We start from the raw sequence: 20855 nt of genomic DNA on the forward strand, positions 1-20855 counted from the left end.
TTTATCCAGCAGAGTCAGGCAGAGAGAAAACAGGATGGACCATGGGAAACCGAGGAGCGGGTTAACTTAGAATTGTGTGCCTTCTCCCACACACATAACAAAGGACCGGGGTTGTGAGTTTGAATCCCATCATTTCAGTAAAGGTGCTATTCGCACAAGTGCTGGGAAGGGTCTCAAGACTTTTCTGGCCCCAGTCACCCAGCCTGGATCAGTGTTCTAAAGCGTGAGACCTCTGTCGCTAAACTTGGAAACCGTTTTCCATCGGAAAAAGCCGTTTCCACTCCACCAAAACTTTTTGCTCCGTTATATAGATTTCGACAAAATTTGGTTTGAAAAAAGAATGTGGAAAACCTGTTTTGAAAATGTTAGAACATCATGTTTCAATGGTTTTGGAACAGAACATTTTGATTTTTTTTTGTTTTGTGCCTTTTCATTTCAAAAGGTACTTTATTGTATATGTTAAAAAATGGTCAAATTCCTAACAAACCATTTCAAATGGAATTGTTTGAGTCACTCCATGTGACAATTTTTTCAGAATTTAATTTTGCAAAAAAAATTTCAAAATCTTGGCTTTTTGTCCCAATTTTGGATTTTTTTTCCAAATCTAAGAATTTTTGATGGGAGAGAAAATCCATTTCACAAACCAAATCTACATGTCACTTCCCTTAAGTTATTACAGACCCCTTCTCCATTTTAATCTAGTAATTCCCTTCTTGTGGACAATGTGAAAACAGTGAGATTTTAGGAGTGGTTTTGAATAGGGATAATGAAGGGTTGGAAATCCAGTATACTATTCAGTACTCCTGATACTCTTTAGGCATTAGTGAGACTTATTACTGGTCCCTGATATTCATACAGTTGCTTTTTACAGTATTGTCATCAAGCATCTCTTCATGATATTGAGTTAAAAAAATTAGTGATGTGTCTAAGTCACAAGCATTCGGGCTGAGATCTAAGCTTCCCCAATTTTTTTGGTGGGGCTGGATGCTATCTGGATCTGGCCCATGTGTTCAGACATTCACAAGCTCAAACGTGAGATAAATTATTATTTGGTTCACCTTTGACCCTTCCATTGACTGGCTCAGAGTCAGAGTTCCTTAGATTCATAGATATTAAGGTCAGAAGGGACCATTATGATCATCTAGTCTGACCTCTTGCACAACGCAGGCCACAGAATCTCACCCACCCACTCCTGCGAAAAATCTCTCACCTATGTCTGAGCTATTGAAGTCCTCAAATCATGATTTAAAGACTTCAAGGAGCAGAGAATCCTCCACCAAGTGACCTGTGCCCCATGCTACAGAGGAAGGCGAAAAACCTCCAGGGCCTCCTCCAGTCTGCCCTGGAGGAAAATTCCTTCCCGACCCCAAATATGGCGATCAGCTAAACCCTGAGCATATGGGCAAGATTCACCAGCCAGATACCCAGGAAAGAATTCTCTGTAGTAATTCAGATCCCACCCCAGCTAACATCCCATCATAGGCCATTGGGCCTATTTACCATGAATATTTAAAGATCAATTAATTGCCAAAATCATGTTATCCCATCATACCATCTCCTCCATAAACTTATCGAGTCTAATCTTAAAGCCAGATAGGTCTTTTGCCCCCACTGCTTCCCTTGGAAGGCTATTCCAAAACTTCACTCTTCTGATGGTTAGAAACCTTTGTCTAATTTCAAGTCTAAACTTCCCAATGACCAGTTTATATCCATTTGTTCTTGTGTCCACATTGGTACTGAGCTTAAAGAATTCCTCTCAGGCATGCTGAAGGCAGGACAAGAAGTAATTGACTTAATCTGCAACCACAGAGATTTAGGTTAGACATTAGGAACTTTCTAACTATCAGGATAATTAAGTACCGGAATCGGATTCCACAACTTCCCTTGAAGCCTCATTACTGGAGGTTTTGAAGAACAGAATAGACAAACACCTGTCTGGGATGGCCTAGGTGTATTTGGTCCTGCCTCAGCTCAGGGGGATGGATTAGATGACCTCTTGAGGTCCCTTCCAACCCTATATTTCTATAATTCTATTCTGTTGTCTCATCCTGAGGGAAAAATTCTTATTTACTTTTGCCAATCAAAATATTGGTCCCTGTGAACAAACGAAGGACAAAGTAATAAAGACTACAGGCTGAAAAATAAATAAACCCTTTCAGGTTCCCAAAGGACCGAGACATGGAGCGTTTGTGAGTGAGGTGTTGGAGAATTTCTTAAGACAGTAATGAGTCATCCTCAATTTTCTCTTGACCCAGGGACCAGTGTCTAAGAAGCATTCTAGGTAGCGGGGATGTAGGTTGTTGCCAGTAGACAAGGCTGCCTTATCACATCACATTAACACATCTCTTCTATTTTTAGGATCATTTAAATTTTTATTGTACAGCCAGCAGCCTAGGAAATCTGATCCTTTCTATTAAGTGTGAAGAGGCAGATGGTACTGAATATTTAAGGATTATACTCAGGTATGAAGTGCCCTCCCTTCTCCCCCCAAGGTTAAACAAAAAAATCACTATTTAAATATCCTTTATCTGTTTTTTCACCCTAATGGATGTAGATGAACTTGCTACTCCTAGATTTAACACATGTCCCACATGAGGATATGAAATGGGTTGGGGTATTATTTTACTTTCTCTGGATTTGGAATACTGTATCTTGAGATTGCTCTCGGAGTGAACATTAGACTTTGATCTATAGCCAAGCCCAGTGAAACTGAACATAAAAATCTCTGTGAGGATATTGGATAATATCAATCATATTTAGCACCATCCGTTCTGTAAACTGATGAGACCCGGTGTCTGAATTATCTTCTTCGTCCCTCACCAAAATATGAATATTTTAACATAACAGAGCTGCAGGGGCAATAAAAGAAATTCTAGCCACACACTGGAAATGCAGCAGGGTATCATTTCCAAACATCTGGAAGAGATTCCTGCTGTGGCTTCACTGTACATTACCAGTCCCAGTTAGTATGCATGAAGCTCTGGAGGCATGTCTATTATCGTAACTTATTTCATGTTCTCTGTTCTTCTCTTTTCCTTTCTCAGGTCCAAACTGAAAACATTACATGAAAGGATCCCCCTGGCAGGACTTAGCAAGTTTCCTAGTATCCCACAGATTGCAAAGGTGAACTGTCTATATTGCCTGGTGCGAACTGCTTTACGAGACGTGGATGCTCTAGGTGCACCATGGAAAGCTTTTCAAATGCAAATACTGTGCTGCTTTAACATTTTGGGTGCAGGAGGTAGAGTTCTCAGACAGTCAATGTAGAGAACAATATCCAGGTTTTAGGGCTCTGTTCCTGCTTCTGTTGTGTATTTGCTGCGTGACTTTGGGCAAGTCACTTACCTGCTTTGTGTCTCAATTTCCACATCTGTAAAATGGGGATTATATAATGTGTACCTCTCAGGCGTGGTGAGTCATAGTCATGTTAACGATTTTAAAGATCTTGGAGACCTTTGGTGGAATAGTGGTATTCGAGTGGATGGTGTTGGTTATTCTTACTACTGTATGTTACATGTGAGCACAGCCATGATCTACTGCTGCCAGAGAGGAGAGAAGGAATTAGGAGAGAGAGGGATGTAAATGGTCAAGCCATAAAGAAAATGAAGGTTTCTGCTATTATTTTGTGTGTTGGCCTGATAGAACAAGGGGCAGCAAATACACATGTTCTCTCTCAGTCATAAACAAAATGCTGTTCTAGTTTGCCTGCACTATGGTCTCTGTATCCTTCTCTGCAGGGAGCAATGTGTTGTGATAATGCAGCTTTATTTTGGCTCCTACTTCAGCAAAGCAAAAACTTTGCTAAGCAGTTTATTTGGCAAATTTTGCCCTTTATTCTGTTCACACGTTATCTGAGAACAGATTGTGATTTTTACCAACTTGTTTGTATGCCTGTGTGAACAAATTTCAGGCTTGCAAACTGCTTGCTGCCAGCAGTCAGTCTTCATGAGTTTAATATTTGAGCTGTGTGATTGATTGCCTTTCTCATGTGGTATTTTTTTCTGTTTCCTGATTGGATGACTTAAGCTATACAAACCACTGCAAATAACAAATTTTGCTTTGCCACGGGCCCGTGATCATTTCCGTGAACCAATGTGCGCCTGCATGCACCTTTGTGAAATGAGAAGAGAGCTGTAAAGGCGGTTTGGAGCACAAGGCTATATATGTGCCACTTAAATGTCAATGAATCATTATTCACTTAGGTCTGTTTTGTGCAAACCCTTTAATGTGAGAAGTCAACTCCTATGAATAGTCTTCACCTGTAAATTCTGAAACTACCATGCCATCGCTGATCGGATTAGAATGAGAGATGGAGCTGTGAAGACAACGCATGCAATTTAGAGCCGAATTTGGCTCATTATATTAAGTTAGCAGCCTTGACTTTGTGTACATCTTCCCTCAGTGGCAATTCAGTGGAATGCTGGGGGTGAGGTCTCCTATGCAGATTGGAGAGGGCAATTCTGCCTATATGCTGGAGGAATCGAGTTCTTGCCGGGCGTTGTATTTCTCCCCTCCCCGCTACACACACACACGGTAAAAAGAAGCCAAGTGCTTTTATAAACACTGTCCTCCTGCCTCATGCTGATTTTGTTTTCCTTTGTGGTAGGCTTTCTGTGACGATGCCTCCGGACTGAAGTTTAACCCAGTCCTGTACCCCAAGGTGAGGACAAAGACTATAAAATACTCTGGCGCAGGGATGCTATATCTGAAGGGGCTGGTTTTCAAAACTGCTTGTGTCATTATGCGCCTAATTTGTGCATTCATTTACATATGCAAAATAAGTATGTGGCAACACAATTGGCTTGTTAGCTGCATAGCTAATAGTAAAGCGAGGAAGTAACATTTTTGGGGTGGGACCCTTGAGATGTGCAGGCAAGCATATTTTTATTAACGACTGATGGAGTAAGGGGAGACTGTGGTTTTATTAACGACTGATGGAGTAAGGGGAGACTGTGATTCAGGAATTCTAGTAAGTCACTGGACTTTGTTTCCCGGCCTCAGTCCCCGAACCTGGGGTAAGGTCACAAACATTTAATACGCCTGTCACATGAGTGGGGTCTGTATGCACTGACACCAACGGGTACTTTTCTAGGGGGCACAGAACTGAACACGGTCTTTTCGTAGCTGTGTCTCTTTAAGGAAGTTTCTGGCTGAACCACATGCAGATGCAGTTCCTAATATACTATTTTTTTAATTAGATGAGTTGGGATATGAATTTGGAAATCCTCACAATAGGTAGAATGTCGTAGCAAGTCGAGCCCGGGCACCGTATGCCAATTGATTAATTTAACTTAAAACAATATTAACCCTTCTTCAAGATGATGGGCTTGACAGCCTCTTTATGGGTTACATTCCCACCTCTGTGCTGCACGTAGAACAGAAAGGAGGCTGTTGGCTGCTTGCATGCAAACCAAAAAGATGTTTAATGGGGGGAAACCCATTTTCTAATTTGTATGCTACTTTTGAGTCAGTGTGTCAAAATCTCATTTGTAGAGGGTATATAATTTTTGGTATGACTCTGGCATTAATGTCTATACACACTGAACTGTGCACCAAAAGAAGCGTACAGAGTTTGTCATTGTGACGGGTAATGATTATTGCCATGTAAATAGCTGGCTAGTGGATCTGTGACTACATGAAACTGGCATGGTTTGGGGTTTCAGTAGAAGCGCCAGATTCAGATCACATCCCTTGAAAAGTTCATGAAGGCAATGTCTACACTGCAATATAAGCCCAAGTTAGTAGAACTCAAGTTAGCAAACACTGGGTTTTTTAACATAGGGCTTAAGCATCTGCACTCATTCGTAACCCCAGGTTAGGAATGGTTGAACCCTAGGTCCCAGCCTGGGGCTCCAGCATCTACACTGCATTATGAGGACCGACGTCCAACCACCCAGATCCCAGACTTCCTAGCGCCTTCCCAAAATGTGGCCACTCTAGCCCTTTGTTCGTGGTGCAATGTGGGAAAACTTGACGGTCGGCAAACTTGACTGTCCAGAGGACAAAGAAAGTCAGCCTCTGGGATTGTGGAATACTTCTGGAAGACTTGCAGAGCATGAGTCCAGTGGGTCTATGTCTACACTGCAAAACAATAGGACTTGAACCCTAAGTCCCAGCTTGACTCAGGCTCAGACACTCCACCCCCATGGGATTGTGGGACCTTGGGTCCAAGCCCTGGCTTAGTACGATTTGTGTGTAGATAGAAGGGGGGTTAGGGTTGAGCCTGAGTTCAAACCTTGGGTTTACATTGCAGTGTAGACATACCCTAAGGATTTTACAAAGCTTTTGTGCTAATCTGGGCTCAGATTTGAGCAAACCTGGGGCCAGTTCGTGGTGTTGTATCCAAATCATATGGAACTAGTAGGTTTCACATGGTATCAGTGGGAAACTTGGTGAGTCTCACTTCGAGATTTTTGGGTCTGTTTGAAACCAAACTTAAAGGTAAACTCTGTATCTGAGAGCCCACGTGGGTTAAAACTATAGAAAATGTTTATTTGAACTGTTTTGAAGCAAAATCCCTTGAGAGTTGCCCCTTTCTAATGATGATGTTGCAGCCCTATAGATCTGCACCTCTCTGGTGATGACATTGATTTAGGGTTAAATTCTGGCATTTAATGGTGAGAATGAGGTTGCCCACAAAAAATTGCAGTGACAATATACGCTTAGAGAGTCATTAAATTCTTGTCACAAGCTTCAAGTCAGATTTATGCCTGTGCGCGAGAGGTGGTGTGACCCCTAAAACTACTTAACCATTATAAAAATGCATAGGCAGGTAGTTCATTCTATTTTGGGGTGGAATATCTTATTCGGGTGGTTCATGCAGAGCTGTCAGCATAGTGTGTGAGCCAGGATACACTTATGAGTTCTAAGTTCACACCCACTTTAGCCCAAAAGAATTCTCTGTGCTGCTGAGAGCTCTCTCAACACTCTCTATAATTTTTCAATTAGTAATTTGGCCCTTTTGAGCTTCAGTGACACAGTCATGATTGCAGGACACTTGAAGAAGCACAAAGGTTATATTTCAGAGTGTGTTTTAATGAGGCGGCCTATTTTTCATCTCATTTTTTAAAAAAAAAAGAGAATAAAACGAGACAAAACAAACCATAGTTGCCAGGAACTGTGCCTCTCCTGTAACAATAAATCTCTCCTCGGTAGGAGGCAGACTTGAAGGAGCGATGTATTTGCAAGCCCCATGCAGGGGAGAAAAAAGGGATGTTGCTTCTTTTACAGCCATATTAGTTAGAACATTCACGAAACAAACTGGAGGGGCTCAACTCAGGCTGTGATTCTCCAGTGACTGTGAAATGCCCCTCCTTCACTGTGAAGAACAGCAATGGCAGTCATTTGACATGGCTGAGGTTTAGGCACTAAACTCCCATTTGATTTTGGACACTTAACTCTCTTGGGTCTTTGGGAAATCTCAGCCTCTAGGCAGGAGCTCCACATTAATGCCATTTTTAAAAGCGGCAATGAAGCGTGTGGGGGAAGATATGTCTATAACCTCACTTGGGTCATTGTCAGCGTATGAACTGGAGACTGTTAATGCTGAAAGTTTGAGTCGCTATTGATTAAACTAAAGGAATAATTCTATTAGCTGAAGTCGGCTCTTCTCCTTTTATGTGGATCAACCATTAGAGGGGGACAAAGACACACACTGTACTACTGTGGGGGCACATGGACGGGGCTAACAGGCAGATATATGTGTGGCTGCCCTGTGTCCAGGTTTTGAATATTTGAGCTGGTTTAGTTGGTATAAAATATGAATAAATGGCCTGTACCATACAGGTTTGAGCCAGCCTAGCTCCATGGAGCTGTGACAATTTATACCTGCTGAGGACCTGCCTCTGGACGTGGGGCGGAACAAAATGTCTCTTCGGAAGAGATCTTGCAACTGGATTCCATTTGTGTTTCCCTGTCACTACTCAGGCAGTTGTGCTGCCATAGAAACCTCTTACTGGGTAGTTAAAAGCATATTCTTCATTTTTGAAGTATCTTGTATGTTGGAGACCGAGTATGTTAGAAGGCATTTTCACCACCTTTTGGTGTAAACCAAGGTCAAAATTATTTTATTCTTGCTTTGTTTTTGTTTGGAAGTTGAGAACGTCCATTGCACAGTTCACTAAGAGGAATGTCTTTGATGAGTGCTCTCCTATTAATGCTATTCATTTAAAAAAACATGCAAACCTTTAAAAAAACCCAAAGGTGCTCCTTATGCTGCCACTTAGGAGGAACCTCTAATTCACCCATTAGTAGAGCGCCAAAATCTCCCATCCAAACAGCCCCGAACTTTTGGGAAGTTAAAATCCAGATTCATTGGAAGAAGGTGGCTTCTCAGCACCTTCCATGATCAGACTTTATGGGCCAAATCTTCTGCTGGTGTAAGTAGTGTATTGAAATTCAGGTGGATTTACTCCAGCTGGGACTGGCCTGAGGACAAATGTGAAGCTGGTCACTAAAAACTTGAGGGTGCTGTTGAAAATTTGGGCCCTTACATTCTATGGAAGTGTCAGTTCAGTTTTTCCCACTGCTCTGGAATTTTTTTGGCCAAAAAATGCAGATTCTGGGTGCATTTTGCAAATTTCTGTCAAATTCACTGGATTATTTCCATCAACCACTGCCCAGGCAAATTCTGAGAATACAGAAATGTTTTGTTTTGCTGTTTTCAAAATGAAATGTTTTGATTTTTCCATTTGCAATGACTTTATGCTTTCAAATTTTATTTCAGTTTTGTTGAAAAAAAAATTAAAGCGTGCAGATGAAGCGATTCATTTTGTTTCCGGCTGAACAAAAGCATTTGATCCGTACCAAAACAAAACGGTTTGCCGAAAAATTTTGTTCTGGTTTTACCCAAGACATTTGGGTTTTAAATTTTTTTTAAGCCAGTCAATCAAAAAATTAATTATTTGCGCAGCTCGAATGACCTCTAATCTGTTTGGCCCTGACTCTCCCCGGTACTGAGCCACAAACAAGAGCGGCGCTACCTAAATGACCAATAAGAATTTAGAGGTGTGTAGACATGGCAGACTTATTTATCCTGCCAATGGGACGTTACCATTCCAGTCTAAATTGTGCTTCTCCTTAATGCCATTTTTTATCTATGCAACATTTTAGACTCCGGTTCTACAAATTACTGAATTAAATAATTCAAATGGTGTTTTATTCCAGGCATCCCAGATGATAGTGTCTTACGATGAGCATGAGGTTAATAACACATTTAAATTTGGTGTGATTTATCAAGAGTTTAAACAGGTAAGCAACCCCCGTTGTATTGTCATTAAGTATATTCTAGAAAGTAGCTAGGGGGTGTGGTTTTTAAATGCTGTGCAGCCAAACCTTTAGCTGAAGTCAATGGGGACTGACTGTGCTCGGCACCTCTAAACGCTTGTAATTATGTTGTATTGTTTTCATTTGAATAATATGTTTCTTATTACTTGCACATTTTCCTTGCTCGTTCATAAATGATATGGTTCAAAAATAAATGAATATGTAAATCAAACCCCAAGCTAAATTAATTTGAAAATGCATTTTAGTGGCCATGTGTTTTTTAGTCAGACGTATGTTTAGACAGCCAAACAGTTCTATTTTTGTTGGAACACTTAGACTATGGAGATGTGTGTTAACTGAAAATGCTTCCATTAATCTAGGTGCTTAGCATGTGCAATACAGACCGAGATGAATCTTCTCATTTAGCAGATATTATTCTGACAGGCATTTGAATTATATTTCATCGTATTGTGTGTTGAATAACTAATGCAAAGATCATAATTACAGTCCCTTTCTTATGAAATATACCAAAGGGGAGATGATTGAGACTCCAATGTTCCAATAGCATATAGAAGACCAAATTAAGAATCAGGGCCCCATTCTAGTAGTCACTCTATAGACAAGTAACAAAGAAGTAAGGCTCAGATCCTCAAATGTATGTAGGCACCTAACTCCCATTGATTTTAATGGGAGTTAAGCACCTAAACCTTTGAGGATCTGGCCTTAGTTCCTGCACCAGGGAGCATATGCTTGAGGTGTCAGAGAGGATGTGACTGGTGGACAAACAGACAAATGGGAAGGAGGGAGCGTGAGGTAACAAAAAGGAAGAGTTTAGCAGAAAAAGTAAAGGCTTATCTTGCTGCTTGCCTAGCTAATGCCGGAAGGGTATCACAACAGAGATAGGTTTGAAGGCATCACAGCAGAGGTAGGTTTTGAGGAGGGTGATACAGTAGCTTTTGGAATTGTGCTTTCCTAAAATCCCCCTGCAGTTGCAACCGAACACGGTGGACTTCTCACTTCCTGACCCGTGTAGCGTTAATACTTCAGTGTGGGAACAAACAACTGTCATGGCCCCCCTGCAAAGGGGATTGCATTTCAATGCTGGGAAAAGTGATTCCTGCACTTGAAGGATGAGGGGCAGTATAAATGTTAGATTGTCCATTAGAAACTTCAGCCAAACTTCAGCAGACTTCACCCCCAGGTCAGATGTTTCTAATCATACCATGGTCTGTTCCTCTGCCTGATACTTCTGTACTACGTGACTCCAGCCAAGTGGCTTTCACCATGCTGTGGAAGTAGAGCATGCATAGAAAAACAGCAGCATAGTTGATTCAGGTTAATTTCTGAAGACAGGCAAGCCTGCTTTTTTGGGGATTCCTTTATAAAGTGGAAGATGAATCAGTGTCCATAGTGCTGACTGGTTGAGCCAATACGATGTGCGGGCAAATTCATTTTTCTGACTGCCACAAATAGGCGAGAAACAAAGAAAAGTGACTTTTCCATTGTTTCCTGACCTGTGCGTTCACGTATCTGTCTGTTATTGCCACGTGGCTAGTTTTTATTTAAGAGGTTTGTTTTTTGAGAGAGAACTTTTTCAAAAACTGGTTGGAACTGGGAGATTTGTCAGAGCCGATCCTTTCTTGCAAACAGGTTTCGTTTTGATGAATTGAGTTTTTCTGAGGAAAAAATGTTGTGTTGGAAATTTCCCGACAAACTCTAGTTCTGAGGAAAAATACCCAAAGAAATAGAGGCAAAAAAGAGCTCTCATAAGCAGTATAGCTATCGCCTTATGACATCTCCCCACAACCAGCCCAGTTCTCAGAGTCCCATGCATTCATTTCTTTCATTGTCCCTCTTAACAGAGTAATTTCTTCCAGCTCCCGAAGGCTGATACCTGTGGCAGCTTCTCTGCTCAGAGAGAGTATTAACTCTCCCCATACCGTGTCCAGTAGGCACAGCCTACATACCCCACCACAGTATGCTCATGTAAGTTACTTTGCTAGGTGGAGATTGTGCTCCCTGAGCCTGATTCTGATCTGGGTTTACACCAGAGTTACTCCATTGACTGCAGTGGAGTTACCCCTGATTTATGTTGATGAAAGTAATATCAGAATCAGGCCCATCCTGAGTAACAAAGGCCTGACATCTGGGAGTGCTGGTGTCTCAACCTTTATTACACCATCCATCTCTGGTTTTAATGTGTCTTTAAACTTTCAGTTTGGTCCCTGCATCCTTAGAGTGAAAACTAGCCTGAGTTTTTTACTTTACTTGTTGATGTATTTTGCAGACTTTAGAGGAAGAGTTGTTTGGGAATAATGAAGAGAGCTCTGCTTTCAAGAACTTCTTGAGTTTGCTAGGGGAAACCATAACACTCCAGGATTTCAAAGGGTGAGGAAAATAAAGGAAACTGTTTTCTAAATAAATGTAACAAAAGACCCCTTAAGGTGTAAACTCATCCAGTAGCTTAGAAACAGAAGTCACTTCATTGCTGAACTGTGTTGTACAAACCAGAAACAAATGCAACTGTGGCTATTCTTTCAAAACCTGGGGAGCTACTCAAGGGGTCAGAAGGGCAAACAAAAAAAGAGCAGCAAATTTGTTTTCCTTTGTTTTAAAACATCTAGTTTCATTTCAGTCATATATGAAACTAACCCCTTATGGAGAACACACCCAGCATGGTCTCGTGTATTTATCTTAAGTGTGTTGCAAACCTAGAATGAATTTGCAGAACTTGTACGAAGCATATCTGATCATGGTATCAGATGATCATCCCTGTCCTTTTGCTCTGCGCCATCATTGCGAAAGGGATGTGAAACTGGCTTCACTTGTAAGGAAGAATCTCCAGATAGTATAAATCTGACATAGCAAGTCTCATGCCACTGGCCCGCAGTACCTGTCATAGGGCATGTCTGGGGGAGAGGGCCTAGTTGGAACACCTCTGCTATCATAATGGCCCCTTGTGTCTAATGGTAGCTGGGTGCACATTAGAGCAGCCCTGAGACTACTCAAGAGGTCAAACCTTCTCCAATAGACTCCTGTTTCCTTCAACAGGAGTTTTCCATGCATAAAGATTGCAGGATCATGCCTCAATGGCTATTCCTAGCGGGTAGATGTCCACATCACACTACCAGAATTGGAATAAATTATCAGCCTTGTTGGCTGTCTCTGCAAGGAAGCTAAAGACTGAGTAGCCCATGGAGACTGAACCCAACCAAACTTCCACTAATTTTTACTACTAGCTTTGTCCTTTTTTTTCTTTTAAGTTTCTGAAACATTCTGATAATTTGTCTTCCCCTTCTGCTTTCACACAGTTTGGGGCTTCCAGGTTTGGCCTGAGACTAGGGCTGGAAACGATTAAATACCCAAAGAAAGGCTGTTTTGTAGGCTTGAAAATTTCAGATAATTTGGGTAAAGATCTGGTGTCAAATGCTTCTCTGAGCTCCAAACCACTGAAAATTAAGCTAACATATATCCTGAGCTCCAGATTACTAATAATTATACTTGCTAAATATATACCAGCTAATTATTTATAACAACAATAACTAACTATATGTGGATACATGAGTTAGTTGTCTATCTCACTAACTAGCTAATTATATATGCATACAGGAGATAGTTGTCTGTATCATTAAATAATTTAACAAGCTATAGCCTTGGGTCAATGTTCTGTTAGTATTTATTCAGTTCTTTCCAACATTTTCTTTTATTTCTAGTTTTCGAGGGGGTCTGGATGTAATGCATGGTCAGACTGGCACCGAGTCTGTGTACACTGTGTTCAGGGACAGAGAGATTATGTTTCATGTCTCCACAAAGTTGCCTTTTACTGAAGGAGATGCACAACAGGTAAGAGAGAGAGCTAACCTTGCTTTAGAGAGAAACTTTTAAACAGAAAGGAAAAGCTAAATATTAGAACCGAAGATGAGTTTGGAATTATTAAATGGACATTGTGTATCTGTAATGAATGAAAAACTGTACTTTCATTTCCAGTAGGCACCTTTTACGTTTGTATGTGCTACCTAGAACAATTTAAACAGTGTGGTTTTATAGTCCCTAAATTCAAGCCCTTTGAGACTGGTATGGTTAAGGAAGTTAAGGCTTTGTCTACATACCGAGCTGTACCCCTTTAACTATGTTCTAGTTAAAATGGCACAAACCCCCTAGTGTGGCTGAAGTTATACTGTTATAAAGGGGCCATATAACAGTATAGCTTATTCCTGAACAGGAAGGGGAATAAGTTATATTGGTATAGGCACCTTTATACAAGTATATCTGTGCCCACATTAGGGGTTGTACCAGTATAATTATTTTGGTAAACCATCATGCCCCCTAACTGATATAGTTAAACTGGTACAATGTGGGTAGATCAGGCCTAAGTGATTTTCCTTTAATATTGAGCAACAGAGATTTAACAAGTGTTGATTTTAATCTACAAATCCCTGCATGTTTTTGACCTAATGTAATTAGCGATGTCACAACTGTCAGTCTTGGGTGCCTAAAGTTTGATACCTAAATCTATAGTTAGGCACTGAAATAGCCTCATTTTCATTGGTGTTGGGAGCAGTGGAGGCTGAGTTTCAAATCAGGCTACTTATTTAGGGGCCTAAATATGATTTAGGGAATTAAATGAATAGATTTTAAGGCCAGAGGGGATGATTATGAACATCTAGTCTGACCTTCTGCATAATAAAGGCTATAGAACCTCACCCAGTAATTTCTATATTTAGCCCATAACTTCTATTTGAGCAATAGCCTCTGAGAAAGATATTCAGTCTTGATTTAAAGACTTCAGGTGACTGAGAACCCACTCTGTCATTAGGTCTAGCTTCGGGCACCCAAGTTTGAAAATTTTGGTCTAAGCAATTGCTCATGCAAAGTGGATATTTGTTTTCAGGAGACATGTGAATGCCTAATTTTAACTATCGAACATTTGCGCTTTCCACTCAGCTCCAGAGAAAGAGACACATTGGTAACGATATAGTGGCAATTATATTTCAAGAAGAAAACACTCCATTTGTCCCAGACATGATTGCTTCAAATTTCCTGCATGCATACATTGTTGTGCAAGTGGAGAGCCCTGAAACAGACAATGAATCCTACAAGGTAAGAGGATTCTGAAAGTTAAACTGCTGAATTTTGGTTCTGCGAGTCCACCTGAGATCTGACAATGGATGTGCAGTTGTCACCCTTAAAAACTTACCAGTTTTAACTTGGATAAATAGATTAGGGCCCCAATGCTGCAAAGACTGTTGAATGTTTAATTTTATGTACTGTGATTAAGATGACTCACAATACATAAAGCTAACTATGAATGTAAATCTTTGAATCTTGCTATGGGCCCGATCAAAAACCCACTGAAGTCAATGGGAGTATACAGTATCCCCTACTACTTCTTTTATTGACTATAGGAAATATCTTGTATACTGTCAATACTAAGGAAAAGCACTTACTTAATTTAAAGCATATGGAAATTAAGTACATGCTTAAAGTTTAAGCACTTGCTTACTTTCCTCGACCTGAAAAGAGACAGCCATGACAATCAACAATTAATCCTTGCTGCAATAAAGTCATGATTCATTTGAGATATGTCAGTCTGGCATATGCCTCAGATTTATGGACAATAAATAAGTAGTTCACAAACTATTTACCTTTTTGTGGGCTGTTTACGTATATTTCATATTTGTGTTTATACTGTGTATACACATAAATAGTTGACATAAGAATGGCCATACTGGGTCAGACGAAAGGTCCATCTAGCCCAGTGTCTTGTCTACCAACAGTGGCCAGTGCCAGGTGCCCCAGAGGGAGTGAAGAGAACAGGAGATCAAGTGATCCATCCCCTGTCGTCTAGTCTCAGCTTCTGGCAAACAGAGGCTTGGGACACCATCCCTGCCCATCCTGGCTAATAGCCATTTATGGACCTATCCTCCATGAATGTATCTAGTTCTTTTTTGAATCCTGTTATAGTCTTGACCTTCGCAACATCATATGGCAAGGAGTTCCACATGTTGACTGTGCACTGTGTGAAAAAATACTTCCTTTGGTTTGTTTTAAACCTGCTGCCTATTAATTTCATTTGGTAGCCCCTAGTTCCTGTGATGTGAGAAGGAGTAAATAACAGTAAATTCCTTATTTACTTTCTCCACCCCAGTCATGATTTTATAGACCTCTATCATATTCCCCCTTAGTTGTCTCTTTTCCAAGCTGAAAAGTTCCAGTCTTATTAACCTCTCCTTATACGGCAGCCATTCCACACCCTTAATAATTTTTGTTGCCCTTTTCTGAACCTTTTCCAATTCCAATACATCTTTTTTTAGCGATCAGGTGACCACATCTGCATGCAGTATGCAAGATGTGGGCGTATCATGGATTTATATAGAGGCAATATGATATTTTCTGTCTTCTTATCTATCCCTTTCTTAATGGTTCCCAACATTCTGGTCGCTTTTTTGACTGCCACTGCACATTGAGTGGATGTTTTCAGAGAACTGTCTGCAATGGCAAGGATCCCCCTTGTCTACATGCTTGTTGACTCCCTCAAAGAATTCTAGTAGATTGGTAAGGCATGATTTCCCTTCACAAAAACCATGTTGACTCTTCCCCAACAAATTATGTTCACAAGTTAAGGTACAAAAATATTATATATAACCATTATTATATATTTAAATGTATACAAAAATGTCTAGTACATAAGTGTTTTAACACTAATAGTATACTAATTCTAAGTGGAAGATATTAACTTAGTATGCTATTTAATATTTTAATTTGCAGTAGAACATTTTATAGCCTTCTGTACACAGTGCTCAAATGTACACAGAATAAAAATGTGTGTGTATATATATTTTCTCTGATAACTATGAAGAGAGAATGTAAGGTATCGTTTTTAAAATTGAAAATACATTACTTGAAGCCGTGAACAAAAATAGAACTCATATGAAAACTAATTAAAAGCTACATACAATTAACCATAAAATTAATGTATTTAATGCAGGAATAAATGATTAGCATTGGGAATGGGTATATCTCTAAGGCAAGCGCTGTGATCTAGAGTAACCTTTGCTTAAGCCTTTTGGTAAACTCATGGGCAGTGAGTTCTATGGGCCTGTGGTGCCTGGATACCAGGAATATTCCTGTCCCAGGGGCCCAGCTCCAGCAAAGTTTCCCACCTCCCCCGCCCCACACACACTCCCCCCGCGCTTCCCCTGGCCCGCTCCCCAGTGATTTAAAACAGCCTGGGGGCTCCCGTCACCACCCAGCAGTGCAGTGGGGCTGAGCGGCTTCCTGCGCGCTTGTTCCATGAGGCTGCCGGCAGGTCCTTGCAGCCCGTGTGAGGGGGGTTGTGCCCCTGCTCGCTGCCCCTGCTCACTGTCCCTGCCCCAAATGCCCCTGCGGCCAATGGGAAGCTGCAGGGGCGGTGCCTGGAGATAGCAGCATGAGGAGACCCCCCCCGGCCTGCCCCGCCTAGGAGCCGCTGCTGGCGGGGGTGCCTCAGGTAAGCATCGGACCTACCCCCATCCATTTCCAGAGCCTGCACCCACACCCCCTCCGCAAACACATCCTTTCGGCCCCCAAATTTCCTCCTGCACCCTGCACCCCCTCCCAGAGCCTGCACCCCATACCCCCTCCTGCAGCCCACACCCCCTCCCCCTAACTCCTTCGTGCACTCCCACCCTCCCCTGCACTTTTGTCCCCAGACTCCCTTCCAGAGCCTGCACCACTGCCAAGAGTCTGCACCCAGCATCCAAACTCGTTCCCAGAGCCTGCACTCCAGACCCCCTCCCCCACCCAAACTCCCTCCCAGAGCCCGACTTCTCACCCCTTCTGTACCCAAATTCCCTCCCAGAGCCTGTATCCTGCACCCCTCCTGTACCCCAATCCTCTGCCCCAGCCCAGAGCCTGCACCCCAGACCCCATCCCCCACCAAACTCCCTCCCAGAGCCTGACCACTCTCACTCCTGCACCCAAACTCCCTCTCAGAGCCTGCATCCCCACCCCCTCGTGTACCCCACTTGCCTGAACCCCAGATCCCCTCCCCCACCCAAACTCCCTCCAAGAGCCTTAGGTGGGGAGTTTGCGGGCGGGTTCTGGGTGTTCTGGGCACCACCAAAATTTCTACAAACCTGCCGCCCCTGAGTAAACTTTTGTGCTTGTGAAGGTGATATGACTGGTACGGTTACAATGGAACCTGTGAGTTTTCCATTCAGAGAACAAGAAACATGCAACAAGATTATTACAAAGACATGGCCCATTGCTGGAATTGTGCTGAGACACGGTAGGTCTAGAAAGAGTCCTGAGCCTGTAGCTAGAATGTTTCATGGAGTCTCTTCCAGAGAAACCCTGGGTGATGTTGGTAGGTCACAGAGGCTGTGTTAGACAATCTGGGAGCTAGAGAGTCAGAACAAACCACAGGATCTATTTATGTCTGGCAGCCTCATTAAAGAATTCACTTTATATTCCTCACAACTAGTTTTGTCGCTTCATACCTCTCAAATACAGAGGGACTTCAGTACCTCTGTTAGGACCTTTCCATTGACTTCACTGAGCTTCAGAGTGGATCCTTGCGGAGAACTGTGTTGGAACTGCTCAAAAAAGAACCCTGCCATTGCAGCCCTGGTATTTGCTGTGGTGTGGAAGTCAGACGAAATGAGTACAAGTCCCCCCAGTTTTGGCAGTCGATGTCCAGTACTGTTGTGGCCCAACACTTTCATGCCGGTGAACTTACAGGTGAACCCACCCTGCCTGAGAGTGTAAATGATTCACTTTTCATGTCTTCCTAGCCTTCAGGCTCTTAACGGAAGTGTCTAACTATTACAACAACTTCTGCATAGCAAGCAATATAGTTTCATCCCATCCCACCCCACCCCACCCGCTAGGGACTGTCAGTTCCTTTCATTTTCTGCACACGCATCCAAATTGTGATCAAAAGGTCAAAAGGACACTTGCCGTGTGCACTTAGCTGCATGTTCCTGCACGCGTCTCTCTTTACGCTTCTTGGCTAAGCAGATGATTTTCTTTGGCTTTTAACATTGAAGAGTTAAATATATTAGAACTGAAAGGGACATTTTGCAACAGAAGCCAGCCACGCAAATTAAATCATCCGAATGGAAACATAATTTCACAACATTAGGCTCTAGCAGGCTATTCTGCCTCAGTGACTGCAGGTCTGGAAGTAGCAAAGCAGGATTTATTATAGTCTTACTTTCTTTTTTCCCCATTTCCAAAGAGCCCCTTCCAATTTGATGGCAAATCTGCCCTGAAATTTACTAGCATCCATCTTTATGTCCTGTTTAACTCTTCTAACGACCTGGCTGCGTGCCAGAGCTCTGCAGACATCAGTAGCCGGCCAGAGAATTACAGGGGCAGGTGGTCTATTGACCAAGCAATGTCAACTTACTTGTCAGATGAAGAGCTAAAATTATCAGCCAGCTTGATACATTAGCCTGTTCACACATTTTGAGGGTACAGTGTGTGTTGCTTGTGACCGGGAGCAGACTAGAATCTCGCATAGCCCTCTGCGTGTGTTGATTTAGGGCAGGGGTACGCTAGCAGAGCAGGTGTTAACATTGCGTACCACCGAGACAGGGTTATTATCAATTCTTTATTGTTTGCACTGTGATCACACCGACAGGCCCCAGTCAGGGATCAGGACCTCATTTGTACTGGACTCTGTCCAGGTCTCCGAAGAGTTTACACCCAAAGAATAGGTGATTATGACAAATAGAAGGGGGGTAGGCACAAGGCATCAGTGAGATAACTGTGATTAGTGTAATAAGGCAGTGGGACCTAGGGGACTCAGGAATTAGACCCAGGTCTCCTAGCGATGCCACTGGCCTAAACGCTCTGTTCTATCCAGTGAGTCTTCAGTACAAGTGGAATTCAGTCTCAGAATGGGGATTTGACTTCTGCTTCTTTGTAAGAGGAGTTTATTACTGGTTTCAGAGTAACAGCCGTGTTAGTCTGTATTCGCAAAAAGAAAAGGAGTACTTGTGGCACCTTAGAGACTAACCAATTTATTTGAGCATAAGCTTTCGTGAGCTACAGCTCACTTCATTGGATGCATACAGTATGTGCGCTCGGGTAACTCATATATTCTTGCTTTCTTTTGGTTCTAATAGGTGTCGGTCACTGCCCGGGAAGATGTCCCTTCGTTTGGTCCTTCTCTGCCAAGCCCACCAGTATTTCAAAAAGTAAGAAATGGAAAGCACAATGAAGTAGGTTTTTAAAAAAACAATATCTACCCAAATTGTCTCAGAACGCACTGTTTATTATGTAAAATATAGTAGGATTGAGATCAGAGCTAGAGTAAAACTATAGGGCCAGATCCTCAGCTGGTATAGATCAATCAGTGAGCGAAATGATGCTGAGTTATACTAGCTGATTTGGCTGATACAGGTGCTGGATCTAGGCAATTCAGTGGAACAGTGAATTATTAACCTTTGACCTCTAAGGATCTGGGCAAAATCCTGAGTTGCAAATGAAAACTATTTGGTGGGAGGTTCTCAATGTAGTACAAGCCAACACATAATTTGGCACAATTCTCTGTACAAAAGATGCCAAGGAGCAGAATTCTGCAGCTGTTGGAGGGTTAGGATGGAAGAAAGTGCATTGGCAGAGCTGTTTGGAGCAGCTTGAACCGGGGCCTGCCCATGCTCTAGTCATTGCTATTTAGCCTTCATTGTCCTGAGACATGAACTCACCCACAAATATTGTTATAAAGAAAAACCATTTAATTTAGATGTACTGTATGTTTAATTTCCTAATTAAATATGATCTATGATGTATTCCACACTATAGCAGTATCTCTGTGTACGTAAAACCAGACACATATTTAAAATATTTTTTTTACATAAGCATATCCTATATTTAAGGAAACTCTTAATATAAAGGCTGTGTGTGTGTGTAACTAAATTGACAGTGAAATTAGTCTCTGTGTAGAAGATCAGCACAAGGCTTGGGATCCATTTAAGCCTTCAAAATAGGGGTTAAATTGGATTTAATTGCATGTATGGACCTTGTACTGACCCCCTGCACAGTGGTGAATTTCCCTCCAGTTGCACATACTTTTGAAAATAAAATGAATGCTTATGTTTAGTCAAGGGGTGATGCACTTTGCACTCTTCCCTCTGAGTCTTGAATGAACCAATGCCCAGCATACTATTAATAATGCCTAGCTCTTATATATCATTTTTCATCAGTATATCTCAAAGCGCTTTACAAAGTAGATCAGTATCATTGTCCCGGTTTCCAGATGGGAAAACTGAGGCACAAAGAGAGAAAAAGTGATTTGCTCAAGATCACTCAGGAAACCAGTTGCAGAGCCAGGACTAGAATCCTTGTCTCCTGAGGTCTAACCCAGTGCTCTGTCCACTAGGCCACACTGCAGTGCTGAAGGTGTTTTCTTTCAGATGAGACCAAGGTGTTCTGATCCTTCCACTTGAACTCCCTAAAGAAATTGTGGCTGTTCCTTTAAGAGGGTGATTATTATTAGATACCTCCTCCCCGCTTTGTCTTCACCATGCTGGAAGGAATGCTCATTTGGTTAGGTCTCTGATCAAATACAGGAAAAAAAAGTAAAGCAGGATGGACCTTTGCAA

At 41.9% G+C, this 20855-nt stretch overlaps 1 protein-coding gene across 1 annotated transcript in view; it reads left to right on the forward strand.

Annotated features, from left to right (window-relative positions):
* RAP1GAP2 (RAP1 GTPase activating protein 2) overlaps positions 1 to 20855 on the forward strand; it is a 243408-nt gene that overhangs the window by 199162 nt on the left and 23391 nt on the right. Inside the window, exons 8-15 of the mRNA XM_084651088.1 lie at positions 2359 to 2462; positions 3045 to 3123; positions 4607 to 4660; positions 9166 to 9249; positions 11552 to 11652; positions 12978 to 13107; positions 14209 to 14364; positions 19377 to 19448. Of these exons, the coding sequence (XP_084507214.1) occupies positions 2359 to 2462; positions 3045 to 3123; positions 4607 to 4660; positions 9166 to 9249; positions 11552 to 11652; positions 12978 to 13107; positions 14209 to 14364; positions 19377 to 19448 (780 nt within the window). The remainder of the gene's footprint in view (positions 1 to 2358; positions 2463 to 3044; positions 3124 to 4606; positions 4661 to 9165; positions 9250 to 11551; positions 11653 to 12977; positions 13108 to 14208; positions 14365 to 19376; positions 19449 to 20855) is intronic.

This window comes from Lepidochelys olivacea, assembly GCF_965140295.1.
Source record: "Lepidochelys olivacea isolate rLepOli2 genome assembly, chromosome: 17".
Classification (NCBI taxonomy): domain Eukaryota; kingdom Metazoa; phylum Chordata; order Testudines; family Cheloniidae; genus Lepidochelys; species Lepidochelys olivacea.